The sequence below is a fragment of the Bombina bombina genome, chromosome 6, assembly GCF_027579735.1.
Source record: "Bombina bombina isolate aBomBom1 chromosome 6, aBomBom1.pri, whole genome shotgun sequence".
Lineage (NCBI taxonomy): Eukaryota > Metazoa > Chordata > Amphibia > Anura > Bombinatoridae > Bombina > Bombina bombina.
The window spans coordinates 1,046,062,952-1,046,076,978 of NC_069504.1; the positions used below are offsets into that span (position 1 = coordinate 1,046,062,952).

A 14,027-nucleotide genomic window follows, 5' to 3' on the forward strand; every position below is an offset into this window, starting at 1 on the left:
CTGACATGGTGGATAGATCACCATCGTTTAGTTCAAGGGGCTTCTTTTGTTCGGCCAACCTGGACTGTGATCACAACAGATGCGAGTCTTTCAGGTTGGGGAGCTGTTTGGGGATCTCTAACAGCACAATGGGTTTGGAAATCTCAAGAGGCGAGATTACCAATAAATATTTTAGAACTCCGTGCAATTCTCAAAGCTCTTCAGTTTTGGCCTCTGTTAAAGAGAGAACCGTTCATTTGTTTTCAGACAGACAATATGACAACAGTGGCATATGTCAATCATCAGGGTGGGACTCACAGTCCCCAAGCTATGAAAGAAGTATCTCGGATACTTACTTGGGCGGAATCCAGCTCCTATCTAATCTCTGTGGTACATATCCCAGGTGTAGACAATTGGGAGGCGGATTATCTCAGCCGCCAGACTTTACATCCAGAGGAGTGGTCTCTACATCCAGATGTGTTTTCTCAGATTGTTCAGATGTGGGGTCTTCCAGAGATAGATCTCATGGCCTCTCATCTAAACAAGAAACTTCCCAGATACCTGTCCAGGTCCAGGGATGTTCAGGTGGAAGCAGTGGATGCGCTGACACTTCCTTGGTGTTATCATCCTGCTTACATTTTCCCGCCTCTAGTTCTCCTTCCAAGAGTGATCTCCAAAATCATCATGTAACAATCATTTGTGTTGCTGGTGGCTCCAGCATGGCCACACAGGTTTTGGTATGCGGATCTGGTTCGTATGTCCAGTTGCCCGCCTTGGCCACTTCCGTTACGGCCAGACCTACTATCTCAAGGTCCGTTTTTCCATCAGGATCTCAAATCATTAAATTGATTAATACTATGTTACAAGCTCGTAAATCTGTCTCTAGAAAGATTTGTTTTAGAGTTTGGAAGACTTACATTTCATGGTGTTCTTCTCATAAATTCTCCTGGCATTCTTTTAGATGGTTTGGATAAGGGTTTGTCTGCAAGTTCCTTGAAAGGACAAATCTCTGCTCTTTCTGTTTTATTTCAAAGAAAGATTGCTATATTTCCTGATATACACTGTTTTGTACAGGCTTTAGTTCGTATTAAGCCTGTTATTAAATCAATTTCTCCTCCTTGGAGTCTTAATTTGGTTCTGAAGGCTTTACAGGCTCCTCCATTTGAACCTATGCATTCTTTGGACATTAAACTACTTTCTTGGAAAGTGTTGTTCCTTTTGGCCATCTCTTCTGCTAGAAGAGTTTCTGAGTTATCTACTCTTTCTTGTGAGTCTCCTTTTCTGATTTTTCATCAGGATAAGGCAGTTTTGCGGACTTCTTTTCAATTTTTACCTAAGGTTGTGAATTCTAACAACATTAGTAGAGAAATTGTTGTCCCTTCCTTGTGTCCTAATCCTAAGAATTCTTTGGAAAGATTCTTACATTCTTTGGATGTGGTAAGAGCTTTGAAATATTATGTGGAAGCTACTAAAGATTTCAGGAACACTTCCAGTCTATTTGTTTTTTTTTCTGGTCCTAGGAAAGGTTAGAAGGCTTCTGCTATTTCCTTGGCTTCTTGGTTGAAACTTTTGATTCATCAAGCTTATTTGGAGTTGGGTGAGGTCCCGCCTCAGAGAATTACAACTCATTCTACTAGATCCGTCTCCACTTCGTGGGCTTTTAAGAATGAAGCGTCAGTTGATCAGATTTGCAACTTAGTCCTCTTTGCATACATTTACTAAATTCTACCGTTTTGATGTATTTGCTTCTTTGGAAGCAGTTTTTGGTAGAAAAGTTCTTCAGGCAGCTGTTTCAGTTTGATTCTTCTGCTTTTGATTTAAGTTTTTTCTTTCAAAAATGAAAATAAACTTATTTTTTTGGGTTGTGGATTAATTTTATCAGCGGAATATGGTTGTTTTTATTCCCTCCCTCTGTAGTGACTCTTGAGTGGAGATCCATATCTTGGGTATTGATATCCCATATGTCACTAGCTCATGGACTCTTGCCAATTACATGAAAGAAAACATAATTTATGTAAGAACTTACCTGATAAATTAATTTCTTTCATATTGGCAAGAGTCCATGAGGCCAACCCTTTTAATGGTGGTTATGATTTTTTGTATAAAGCACAATTATTTCCAAATTTTCTTTGTTGATGCTTTCTACTCCTTTCTTTATCACCCCACTGCTTGGCTATTCGTTAAACTGAATTGTGGGTGTGGTGAGGGGTGTATTTATAGGCATTTTGAGGTTTGGGAAACTTTGCCCCTCCTGGTAGGATTGTATATCCCATATGTCACTAGCTCATGGACTCTTTCCAATATGAAAGAAATGAATTTATCAGGTAAGTTCTTACATAATTTTTTTTTTTTTTGTGATTTAGTTTATTGAATTTAATTGTAATTAATTGTAGGTAGTTTAGGTAATTTATTTAATGATAGTGTAGTGTTAGGTGTAATTGTAACTTAGGTTAGGATTTATTTTACAGGTAATTTTATACTTATTTTAGCTAGGTAGTTATTAAATAGTTAATAACTATTTAATAACTATTGTACCTAGTTAAAATAAATACAAAGTTGCCTGTAAAATAAATATAAATCCTAAGCTAGCTACAATGTAACTATTAGTTATATTGTAGCTAGGGTATCGGTAAGTATTTAGTTTTAAATAGGATTAATTTATTTAATTATGTTAAATTAATTTCGTTTAATTTAAATTATATTTAAAGGGACAGTATACTGTAAAATAGTTTTTCCCTTAATGTGTTTACAATTGCTTTTTTTACCAACTGCAGAGTAAAAAATGTATGTAAATTAGCTTTTTAAGGCTTATTTGTGTATATTAAAGCTCTTATTTTGTGTTTTGAAGCCACAACCTAATAAAATGGGTTGAGCTTGTAGGTATAATCCAATCTCATTACTGTATCACATTGTGCAAATATACCTGCTTCTTTATCTTATATCTGTCCTTAAAACAATCACCAGTACTTTGAGAGAACAATGGAAAATCAACATTGTATTACCTTATCTCTGCTATATTGCATTGGGAGTGTAATTTCTTCTGCTGGCTGCGTTTACAAAGCTCATCTATAGCTGGTACGCGCGGCCACAAACTTTCAGAATAGGTGGGGATACCACATGCTAAATCAACAATTTCAAATGCCAATATAAGGGTAAAGGAGCTACTTGTAAACAATTTAATACACTCCAGCAGGTAAAGTGGATCATTGGGAACAAATTAAAGTAGAGAAAATTTTTGAGTAAACTGTCCCTTTAAGTTAGGGGGGGTTAGATTTAGGGTTAGACTTAGGTTTAGGGGTTAATACATTTATTATAGTAGCGGCAACGTTGGGGTCGGAAGATTAGGGGTTAATAAATGTAGGTAGGTGTCGGCGACGTTGGGGGGGGCAGATTAGGGGTTAATAAATTGTAACTAGTGTTTGCGAGACCGGAGTGCGGCGGTTTAGGGGTTAATAAATTTATTAAAGTGGCGGCGATGTCCGGTCGGCAGATTAGGGGTTAATAATTGTAGGTAGGTGGCGGCGATGTTGGGGGCGGCAGATTAGGGGTTTATAAGTATAATGTAGGTGGCGGCGATGTTGGGGGCGGCAGATTAGGGGTTTATAAGTATAATGTAGGTGGCGGCGATGCTGGGGGCAGTAGATTAGGGGTTCATAGGGATAATGTAAGTGGCGGCGGTGTCCGGAGCGGCAGATTAGGGGTTAATAATATAATGTAGGTGTCAGCGATAGCGGGGGCGGCAGATTAGGGGTTAATAAGTGTAATTAGGGGTGTTTAGACTCGGTGTTCATGTTAGGGTGTTAGGTGTAAACATATTTATACATAGGAAACAATGGGGCTGCGTTAGAAGCTGGACGCTGCTTTTTTGCAGGTGTTTTTTTCCAGCCAGCTCAGCCCCATTGTTTCCTATGGGGAAATCGTGCACGAGCACGTTTAGCCAGCTTACCGCTACCGTAAGCAACGCTGGTAATGAGGTGAGATGTGGAGCAAAATTTTGTTCTACGCTCACTTTTTTGCGGCTTTAAAAAAACCTGTAATACCAGCGTTGGCTTAAGGTAGCGTTAGAAAAAAAAGCCTTGTTAGCAACGCACCCCTGTTAACGCCAAACTCGTAATCTAGGCGATAGTTAATGTACAACCGATTGGAAGCTACAGAGAACGGCTGGTGACACAGTCAGCAGTTGTAGTTGCACGACCCATCTGTGTGATTGTCGTTTCTGATTGCCCCTTTGCAGTGATTAAATACATAGACTTGCAAGGAAACTAGAGCTAAAATGAATGGCCCTTCAAGTCGATTGTTTAGATTAACAAAAAGTGGTGTTTTTTTTTTTAACATGACATGAAAATCAAAATTAAAGTTTCGTAGCTAGAAGCAGTTTTAAGAGATTTTTAAATTTACTACTATAATCAAATTTACTTTTTGGTATCCTTTGTTAAAAAGAATACTTTAGGAGGCGCAGGTTCAGCAGTACATTACTTGGAGGTGGTGATTGATGGCTACACACATATGCCTCTTGTTATTTGCTTACCAAATGTGTTCAGCTAGCTCCTGGTAGTGCATTTCTGCTCTGGAGCCGAGTTTGGAGGTGAACACAGTCGCTAGTCACGGGTATAATATGTGCGTAACCACCAATCACTGGCCATATTCAACTCAAAATTGGCTGTGCATTGTCTGGAGTTACTTTAAAGGGACAGTCTACTCCAGAATTCTTATTGTTTACATAGGTAGATAATCCCTTTATTATCCATTCCCCAGTATTGCATAACCAACACGGTTATATTAAAATACTTTTTACCTCTGTGATTACCTTGTATCTACGCTTCTGCAGACTGCCCCCTTATTTTAGTTCTTTTGACAGACTATAAATGTGCTTACTCTTAAATAACTCCATGGGCGTGAGCACAATGTTATCTATATGGCTCACATGAACTGACACTCTCTAGCTGTGAAAAACTGTCAAATGCATTCAGATAAGAGGTGGCCTTCAAGGGCATAGAAATTAGCATATGAGACTATCTAGGTTTAGCTTTTAGCTAAGAATACCAAGAGAACAAAGCAAATTTGATGATAAAAATTAATTGGAAAGTTCAATCGGGTCTATTTATCGAATGGAGCTTGATGACCCATGTTTTTGGCGAGCGTGCGGGCTCGCCAGAAACACAAGTTATGAAGCAGCGGTCTAAAGGCCGCTGCTCCATAACCTGTCGGTCTGCTCTGAGGCGGCGGACAGAAATCAACCTGATCGAATACGATCGGGTTGATTGACACCCCCTGCTAGCGGTCGATTGGCTGCGAATCTGCAGGGGGCGGTATTGCACCAGCAGTTCACAAGAACTGCTGGTGCAATGATAAATGCCAACAGCGTATGTTGTCAAAATTTATCGATGTGTGGCGGACATGGTTCGCTATAGCGGATCATGTCCGTCCACACAATGATACATGGAGGCCCATATCTCAATCATGAAAGTTTAATTCTGACTAGACTGTCCCTTCCCTTTCACTATCGGCTAGATTTAGAGTTTTGTCGGTAACGACCCACGTAGCTAACGCTGGCTTTTTTCTGGCCGCACATTTAAAATAACTCTGGTATTGAGAGCCCACAGAATGGCTGCGTTAGGCTCCAAAAAGGGAGCGTAGAGCATATTTAACGCCACTGCAACTCTCGATACCAGAGTTGCTTACGGACGCGGCCAGCTTAAAAAATGTGCTCGTGCACGATTCCCCCATAGGAAACAATGGGGCTGTTTGAGCCGCGTTAAGCCGCGTTCAGCTCCTAATGCAGCCCCATTGTTTGCTATGGGGAAACACTTCCTACGTCTGCACTTAACACTCTAACATGTACCCCGAGTCTAAACACCCCTAACCTTACACTTATTAACCCCTATTCTGCCGCCCCCGCTATTGCTGACCCCTGCATATTATTATTAACCCCTAATCTGCCGCTCTGTAAACCGCCACTACTTACATTATCCCTATGTACCCCTAATCTGCTGCCCCTAACACCGCCGACCCCTATATTATATTTATTAACCCCTAATCTGCCGCCAACAACGTCGCCTCCACCTGCCTACACTTATTAACCCCTAATCTGCCGACCGGACCGCACTGCTATTATAATAAAGTTATTAACCCCTAATCCGCCTCACTAACCCTTAATTCCGATTGGCTGATAGAATCCTATCAGCCAATCGGAATTCGAGGGACGCCATCTTGGATGACGTCCCTTAAAGGAACCGTCATTCGTCGGGAAGTCGTCGTCGGAAGAAGATGGGTCCGCGGTGGAGGTCTTCAAGATGGAGCCGGTCCTCATCGGATGAAGATAGAAGATGCCGCTTGGAAGAAGATGGTTGCCGGTCCGGATCTACTCTTCTTCCCGGATAGGATGAAGACTTTGGAGCCTCTTCTGGACTTCTTCAGCCGTCGGATGATGGATGTCTAGCCCCCGCTTGGGCTTAGATGAAGATATCGGAGCCAGGACAGATCGGTGTGATACCCGGTGAGGTGAAGACAGTAGGAAGATCTTCAGGGGCTTAGTGTTAGGTTTATTTAAGGGGGGTTTGGGTTAGATTAGGGGTATGTGGGTGGTGGGTTGTAATGTTGGGGGGGGTATTGTATGTGTTTTTTTACAGGAAAAAGAGCTGAATTTCTTGGGGCATGCCCCGCAAAGGGCCCTGTTCAGGGCTGGTAAGGTAAAAGAGCTTTGAACTTTGGTAATTTAGAATAGGGTAGGGCATTTTTTATTTTGGGGGGCTTTGTTATTTTATTAGGGGGCTTAGAGTAGGTGTAATTAGTTTAAAATTGTTGTAATATTTTTCTTATGTTTGTAAATATTTTATTATTTTTTGTAACTTAGTTCTTTTTTATTTTTTGTACTTTAGTTAGTTTATTTCATTGTAGTTATTTGTAGGTATTGTATTTAATTCATTTATTGATAGTGTAGTGTTAGGTTTAATTGTAGGTAATTGTAGGTATTTTATTTAATTTATTTATTTATTGATAGTGTAGTGTTAGGTTTAATTGTAACTTAGGTTAGGATTTATTTTACAGGTAATTTTGTAATTATTTTAACTAGGTAGCTATTAAATAGTTCTTAACTATTTAATAGCTATTGTACCTGGTTAAAATAAATACAAAGTTACCTGTAAAATAAATATTAATCCTAAAATAGCTATAATATAATTATAATTTATATTGTAGCTATATTAGGATTTATTTTACAGGTAAGTATTTAGCTTTAAATAGGAATAATTTATTTAATAAGAGTTAATTAATTTCGTTAGATTTAAATTATATTTAACTTAGGGGGGTGTTAGTGTTAGGGTTACACTTAGCTTTAGGGGTTAATAAATTTATTAGAATAGCAGTGAGCTCCAGTCGGCAGATTAGGGGTTAATGTTTGAAGTTAGGTGTCGGCGATGTTAGGGAGGGCAGATTAGGGGTTAATAAGTGTAGGTAGCTGGCGGCGACATTGTGGGGGGCAGATTAGGGGTTAATAAATATAATATAGGGGTCGGCGGTGTTAGGGGCAGCAGATTAGGGGTACATAAGTATAACGTAGGTGGTGGTCGGCAGATTAGGGGTTAAAAAAATGTAATCGAGTGGCGGCCATGTGGGGAGATGTGGGGGTGCATAGGTAGTTTATGGGTGTTAGTGTACTTTAGGGCACAGTAGTTAAGAGCTTTATGAACCGGCGTTAGCCCAGAAAGCTCTTAACTACTGACTTTTTCTGCGGCTGGAGTTTTGTCGTTAGATTTCTAACGCTCACTTCAGCCACGACTCTAAATACCGGAGTTCGAAAGATCCAATTGAAAAGATAGGATACGCAATTGACGTAAGGGGATCTGCGGTATGGAAAAGTCGCGGCTGAAAAGTGAGCGTTAGACCCTTTTTTGACTGACTCCAAATACCGGCGGTAGCCTAAAACCAGCGTTAGGAGCCTCCAACGCTGGTTTTCACGGCTACCGCCAAACTCCAAATCTAGGCCTATGTGTTTAAAACAGTTATGGGATTTAACAAACCAGTTTGTGCATTTATTGCTGCTCTTTTATGTAATTTAATTTGCCATCCTATCTAGTAATATGCGATGAAGAATATTATGCTTGACTTTATATTTTCAGAGGGAAGAGGAAGATGAGACAATGCGTCTTCTTCAGCTCAGTCAGGCGATACTGTCTTCAGGAGAAAAGGATACAGCTCAGGCTCTTGATCCTGGAGAGGAAGACCTGCTTCTTGCTGAATATGAAAGTGATGATGAGAAGAAAAAGGGTCTTGAGTAAGAAACTGATATTACTATGCTACTATCCTATGATGTTCGTCTATCTATCTTCTGTCGTGTATATATAAATAACTCTTAAATAGACAATTAAAATAAATATAAATGTCATAAAAATCAGTTGAAACTCCCTAGGTGAAAAAATTATTTCTTTCCTAAGATATGAGTCCACGGCATTGTCAATTACTGTTGGGAATATCACTCCTGGCCAGCAGGAGGAGGCAAAGAGCACCACAGCAAAGCTGTTAAGTATCACTTTCCTTCCCATAATCCCCAGTCATTCTCTTTGCCTTCGGTGCAAGGAGGAGGTGAAGTTTTTGGTGTCTGAAGAAGTTTGGATTATTTCACTTCAATCAAGATTTTATTATTTTGAAAGCCAGAGTAGGTTTGCTTTGATCTTTCCTCTCAAGATTGGGTCTAGCCGTACTCCACTTTAGTCTCTTCAGTAGGGCAGTGGTGGCTTTAAAGTAGTTAGGAACTTGTGAGGTGGGCCTTACTGCGTTTTTCTAAACATGTTGCTGCCCTGGTATAGAAAGCCTGAGTAGGTTTACTCTGTTCTTTCTTTTTTCCACAGGCCTCTGTGAGGAGTGGCATCCCCTCATGTCGGGTAAGCTGTCCTCCTGCCGGACAGCTATATGTGCAGGTAAGTGCCTTTTGTCTTCTGGGGCTAGGAGGCTGGCACTGAAGGGATTAAGGACTCCCTACAATTTATATTGTTCACAAAATCTTTAATGGAGGATATTTATGGCAGTGGACAGGCACTACATGGGCATGTGATTAGGAGATTTAGGGGGTTAATCTCCTTCAAGGCAAGAAAGGAGTTAATCCTGCCTTAATCCTGCCCTATTTCTCTGTATTAGTGGTGTCTTTAGGAGAAGCGCTCTTTTTCACTTACAGCGCCATTCCTATGGGGAGAGTACACTGTATCATGCTATGGGGAGTGTGCACTGTGGCATTTCCTCCGCGTTTTGATAGAAAGCGGAGCAGTGTCCTTGTTATTATTTTATTGTCCTGTATGATGCTTGTTTACATATTAGGGGAGTAAAATCTCCTTGACAATCATTTGTAAGTGTTGGCAGGGTGAAGCGAGATGTAACAGAACTACGCTTCATCCCCATGCCATTTTTCATGGCCCGCCTCCTCAGTGAAGTGGAGCGGCGCCATTTTTGGATGTTTTGACGAGTTAGTGTCCGTAACTCTGCCTTAGTGTCCGTAACTCTACCCTGATAGCGAGAACGGAGCAGAGGTCTTGTTATGTCTATCTCTGGATCTGCAGAGCAGTTTTTTTATAGAGGCCGCCCTGATAGAAGTGTTATTTGTTGATAACGTTTCCTGGATGGAAACATTAATCAAAATAAAATAAAAATAAAGGGCGAATATTTTATAGTCCTCAATTTAAGGTCTGATTTCTGGACAATATATTAAACGAAGGTAATACCACTGTAGTTAGTGGTAAGCAAATCACATAGTTAAAAAGGAGGCTTAATGTTTTGGGACTTTTGTTTCTTGGGACAGTGTCTGTTCCTAGGAACTAGGGATTATTGGCTTTGAGGACCTAATAAAGATTTTTGTCCCTCATATTTAGGATGTTTTATAGCATAATAAAGATCATGTCTCTCAGAAAAATTTGAGAATTATTTGTCTTGCACTTCAGTGCTGCTTGAATAGCATAGATGTTAGGTAAGCATTTTTTTGGTAACTGTTACTGGTTTGATTACCTATTCTGGTAGGGCACAAATACCCAAACTATTGATTGTACAGATAGTTTGTTGCCTTCTGAGCCTCTTGTCTCGAAGGATGATACTGTTCAGGCATTGCCACAGTTTTCTCGTCTAAGGTCCTCTATGGTGTCACATGCAGTGCTCTGCGGTTCCTCTCAATCTCCTGGAGGAGTGTATTTGCCTGCAGATTTGCAGCTCAGGTATACTTTACGGTATCTGCGGCTTTATCTGCTTTGCCTTTCCTACAGGGTAAACGCAAGAGGATATTTAAAGTTTCAGATAGTAGGTTTCTGCTCCACATTCTGCTACACAGGCTGCTCTTTCTCCAAAGTCTGGTTATGAGGATTCGTTGGTAGTTTATGAGGGTGAAATCTCAGATTTGGACAGTATAATTCCTTCATCTAATGCTGAGGTGATCTTCAGATGTATGCTTGAACAACTCGTGGATTGTTAAAGGAGGTTTTGGCTACTTGGACGACATCGATACCCCTGTCATTGTCAACCCTTGGAGTTCTGGTAAACTTACCATTCTTGATGTTCCTTCCTATGTGGAAGTGTTTCTAGATGTACCTTGGATATTTATTGAGGAATAGGAGAAGCTAGGAATACCGTTCTCTCAGTCTCCCGTCCTTTAAAATATTTTCCTTTTGCTGACTCCATTAAAATGCACAGTGCCCTGAGTAGAAGGGAGCTTTTTTACTATGGCTCAGAGGACTTCGATCCCTATGGAGGGTATCTGCTCCTTTTCGGATCCATGGATAAGAAGCTGGAGGTTTCGTTGTTCATTTTGAGCAATTCCTTGACGCGCGTTTCGCATCTGCTTTATGAAAGGCGCCTGCAACTCCGAGTTTACTTCCTTATAAAGGCCGTTAAGCCAGTCAGTATTTCACAATCAGTGATGTCAGTCTCAATCCGCCAATCGTGACTAGTTACACACGATTGGTTACGTGCAGAGGGTATGTACTTCTAGAGCCAATAGCGGGCTGTCACTTGTGACATAAAATGACACGCCCAACTGTCAGACACAATATTAGAACAACGTCCCTCGTTGTGTTATATAATGATTGTAGTGGATGAACACGTTCAACGGGAGTTGCACCCGTAGTAAGGACAAACATTAGCTACAGTGTTTCTATGAAGATTTAAAAGATACTATATCAGACACTGCTTTCTAAATCCTTGTTGCTTATGTCATCCCTGTGCTCCCTTATTCTTTAATATAATAGATTAAACACACACTATTTTCATTGGTAGCATGGTCCACATCTTTATTTTTTGTTAATATACTACTATTAAACGTTATGTTTTATTTGTATTCATATTCTCATACTGCACTCCACTTTATGTGTATATGGTAACCACCTTTCAAGTGTGCCCACCAATACAACTAAAACACTGTCAACTATATATTCAATGACATTACCTAGAAATATAACCTAGCTTCTGATTATTGTTATATTTGTATACGTATATTATGATGTGTCTTATAAAAACCTCAATAAAAGATGAATAAAACAAAAAATAAAATTATATAGGTCAAATTATAGAGGATTTATTTGATCAACTGTCGAGCCATATTTCAAAGTTAAAATGCAGTGTTTTCATCCGCAAAAGAGAGAGCCATTTAAGGACCAGCCTCTCCATGATTTTTCTTTAACCCCTTGGGCCAAAACATAGTAGATCAACGTAGATCTACTTTGTAAGGTACATAGCCCGTACTCGTACTGCATAATGTAGACTTGTGTTGAAGCTTCAGGAAGTCCAAGTAGTCTCGGTTGTCAAGAGAAATCTGAGACTTGCTATTTGTGGGCTTTTTTTAGTGAAAGAGAGGGCAGAAGCTGTACTACCAGTTTTGGGTTTTTTTTCTGCAAGATATATACTATAGATTTGGCAACCTAAAAATGGCAAACAGATTTTATAATTTGATTTTGATATTGACCCCTCTGAATCAGAATACCATCCTTACCCAGCGAGGAAACAAGTGTCACTGATGCCGATCCCCATATTCCCCCCATAAGATCAAAGGCCAATCTCCACAAGAGCAATTTGAAGTCTTGTAGTGGCAATTTAATTTAGAATCCCCCCTTTTTTTATAGCCCTACAATTCCTGATTTTACGAAATCTGCTGGTATCAATGTAGACATAACTCATTTTAAACCAGCAGACTTTTTAAAAATATTTTTGTTAGATGCTATTTTAGAAGAAATGGCTTGCCAAACTAATCTTTATGCAGAGCAGTGCTTGGCTCAGAAATCACCTAGAGATCCCAAAAAACATTGCAGAATTAAAAAAAGATTTGGGGGCTCACACATAAGCCAAGCATCAAATTGTATTGGTCTACCCACCCTGTATTATCAACACCTCTGTTCCTAGCAGTCATTCCCAGGGCAAAATATGAAATGTTAAAGGTAGATTACAATTTAAATAATATATTCCCTCCAAAAGTATATTAAGGGAAAGACTGCTAACTGGATTCACCTGGCTGCCCATCATTCCTTACAACAAGTGAGAAAAATGTCTGGGACCTCATTAATTTCTTGTTAGGATATGTGTACCATCTTCATGTTGATAATTATTATACTTATTTCCCCCTTTTCAAAATGTTATATTGCTTTGACACTGTAGCCTGTGGAACAATTTGAAAAAAATCGTAAAGGTTCCCCACAGCAATTAATCTCCAAGAAGCAAAAGGCAGGAAAAACAGTAGTGTTACGGAGAGAAGAACTCCTAGCAGTCAAATTTAGTCACAGAAAAGCTGTGTATATGTTAACAACTATACACAATGAGGGAACAATGCAGTTTGCATTGTAGAGTACAACAAATATATGGGTGGAGTAGACCTCACTGACTAGATAATGAAACCAGAATCTAGTATAAAAAGCATGCTGTCCATATGCTTCAGATGGCTCTTTTTTAATACTTTTTAATTCAGGTGTCTCTTTAAATCGTTTGCATCTGGCAGAAAAACTCTTTCCTAAATTACTAAACAGAGCTGATTACAAGCCTTTTACTTAAAAATACAGAAATTCCCCAAAACCTTCAGTATGAGAACATAGCAAGACTAACTGACAAACATTTCCCCAGTTCTATCTCCCCTACAGCAAAGAAGGCATTTTCCCAAAAACGCTGCATAGTTTGCGCAAAAAGGGGAGTGAGGAAAGATTTACATTTCTTGGTAAAAAAAAGCTGTATATAAATAATTTGACAATCCCAAAATGTGTGTATTATTTTAAAATTAAATTGAATTGCCATGCTTACCATAAATACGGATGGCTGGTAGCATGAAAATCATATAAATGAATACAGGCTGTTATTCCATAGCAAACATGCCTTTGCCCAAACATAAAAAATCCCCTTTCAGATCTGTGGTGCATAGCTTCAATTAGCAGCCTTCTATGATCCTTTGTCCAAAAATATCTAGACCCATATTTACCATCACATGTCTAAAATCCCCTTTCAGAGCTGGGATTCACAGCTGCAATTAGCGACCTTGTAATTACCAATACCATTGACAAGCTATGAATGTCTGCTATTTCAGAACAATGGGGATTCCAGGGAAGCTTTTACAACCATGGGCACGATCCGATATAGATCGTAGTTTGCGGCACAAGCGAGGGAACCCCCGTCGCCCGTAGTTTCAGCTCGCAACTCGAGCTATCCCATATACGGCGCTGTCAGAGGCTAAAGTGCCGTAAGTATGACAAACCAGCGATGTCCAGAAATCTGCGTAAGTACAAATTTCTGGAGTCGCCAGTGACTTACGGCACTTTAGAAACTGCCGGCGCCTACAAAACCTGACTAAGTTATAAAATCACCCGTAATGTCTAACACGCCTCCCAAACATAGCCCGACACGTCTAACCCTCTATCCGCTATCCCCCCTCACTATCCGAACAATAAAAAATGTATTAACCCCTAAACCGCCGCTCCCGAACCCCGCCGCCACCTAATAAAGTTATTAACCCCTAAACCGCCGCTCCCGGACCCCGCCGCCAGCTATATTAAATCTATAACCCCCTAATGTGAGCCCCTACCCCGCCGCCATCTACCTTACCT

General features: G+C 40.0%; 1 protein-coding gene across 1 annotated transcript in view; it reads left to right on the top strand.

The window, feature by feature from the left end:
* DDX11 (DEAD/H-box helicase 11) overlaps positions 1-14,027 on the top strand; it is a 552,545-nt gene that overhangs the window by 74,924 nt on the left and 463,594 nt on the right. Inside the window, exon 5 of the mRNA XM_053718816.1 lies at positions 8,097-8,251. Within this exon, the coding sequence (XP_053574791.1) occupies positions 8,097-8,251 (155 nt within the window). The remainder of the gene's footprint in view (positions 1-8,096; positions 8,252-14,027) is intronic.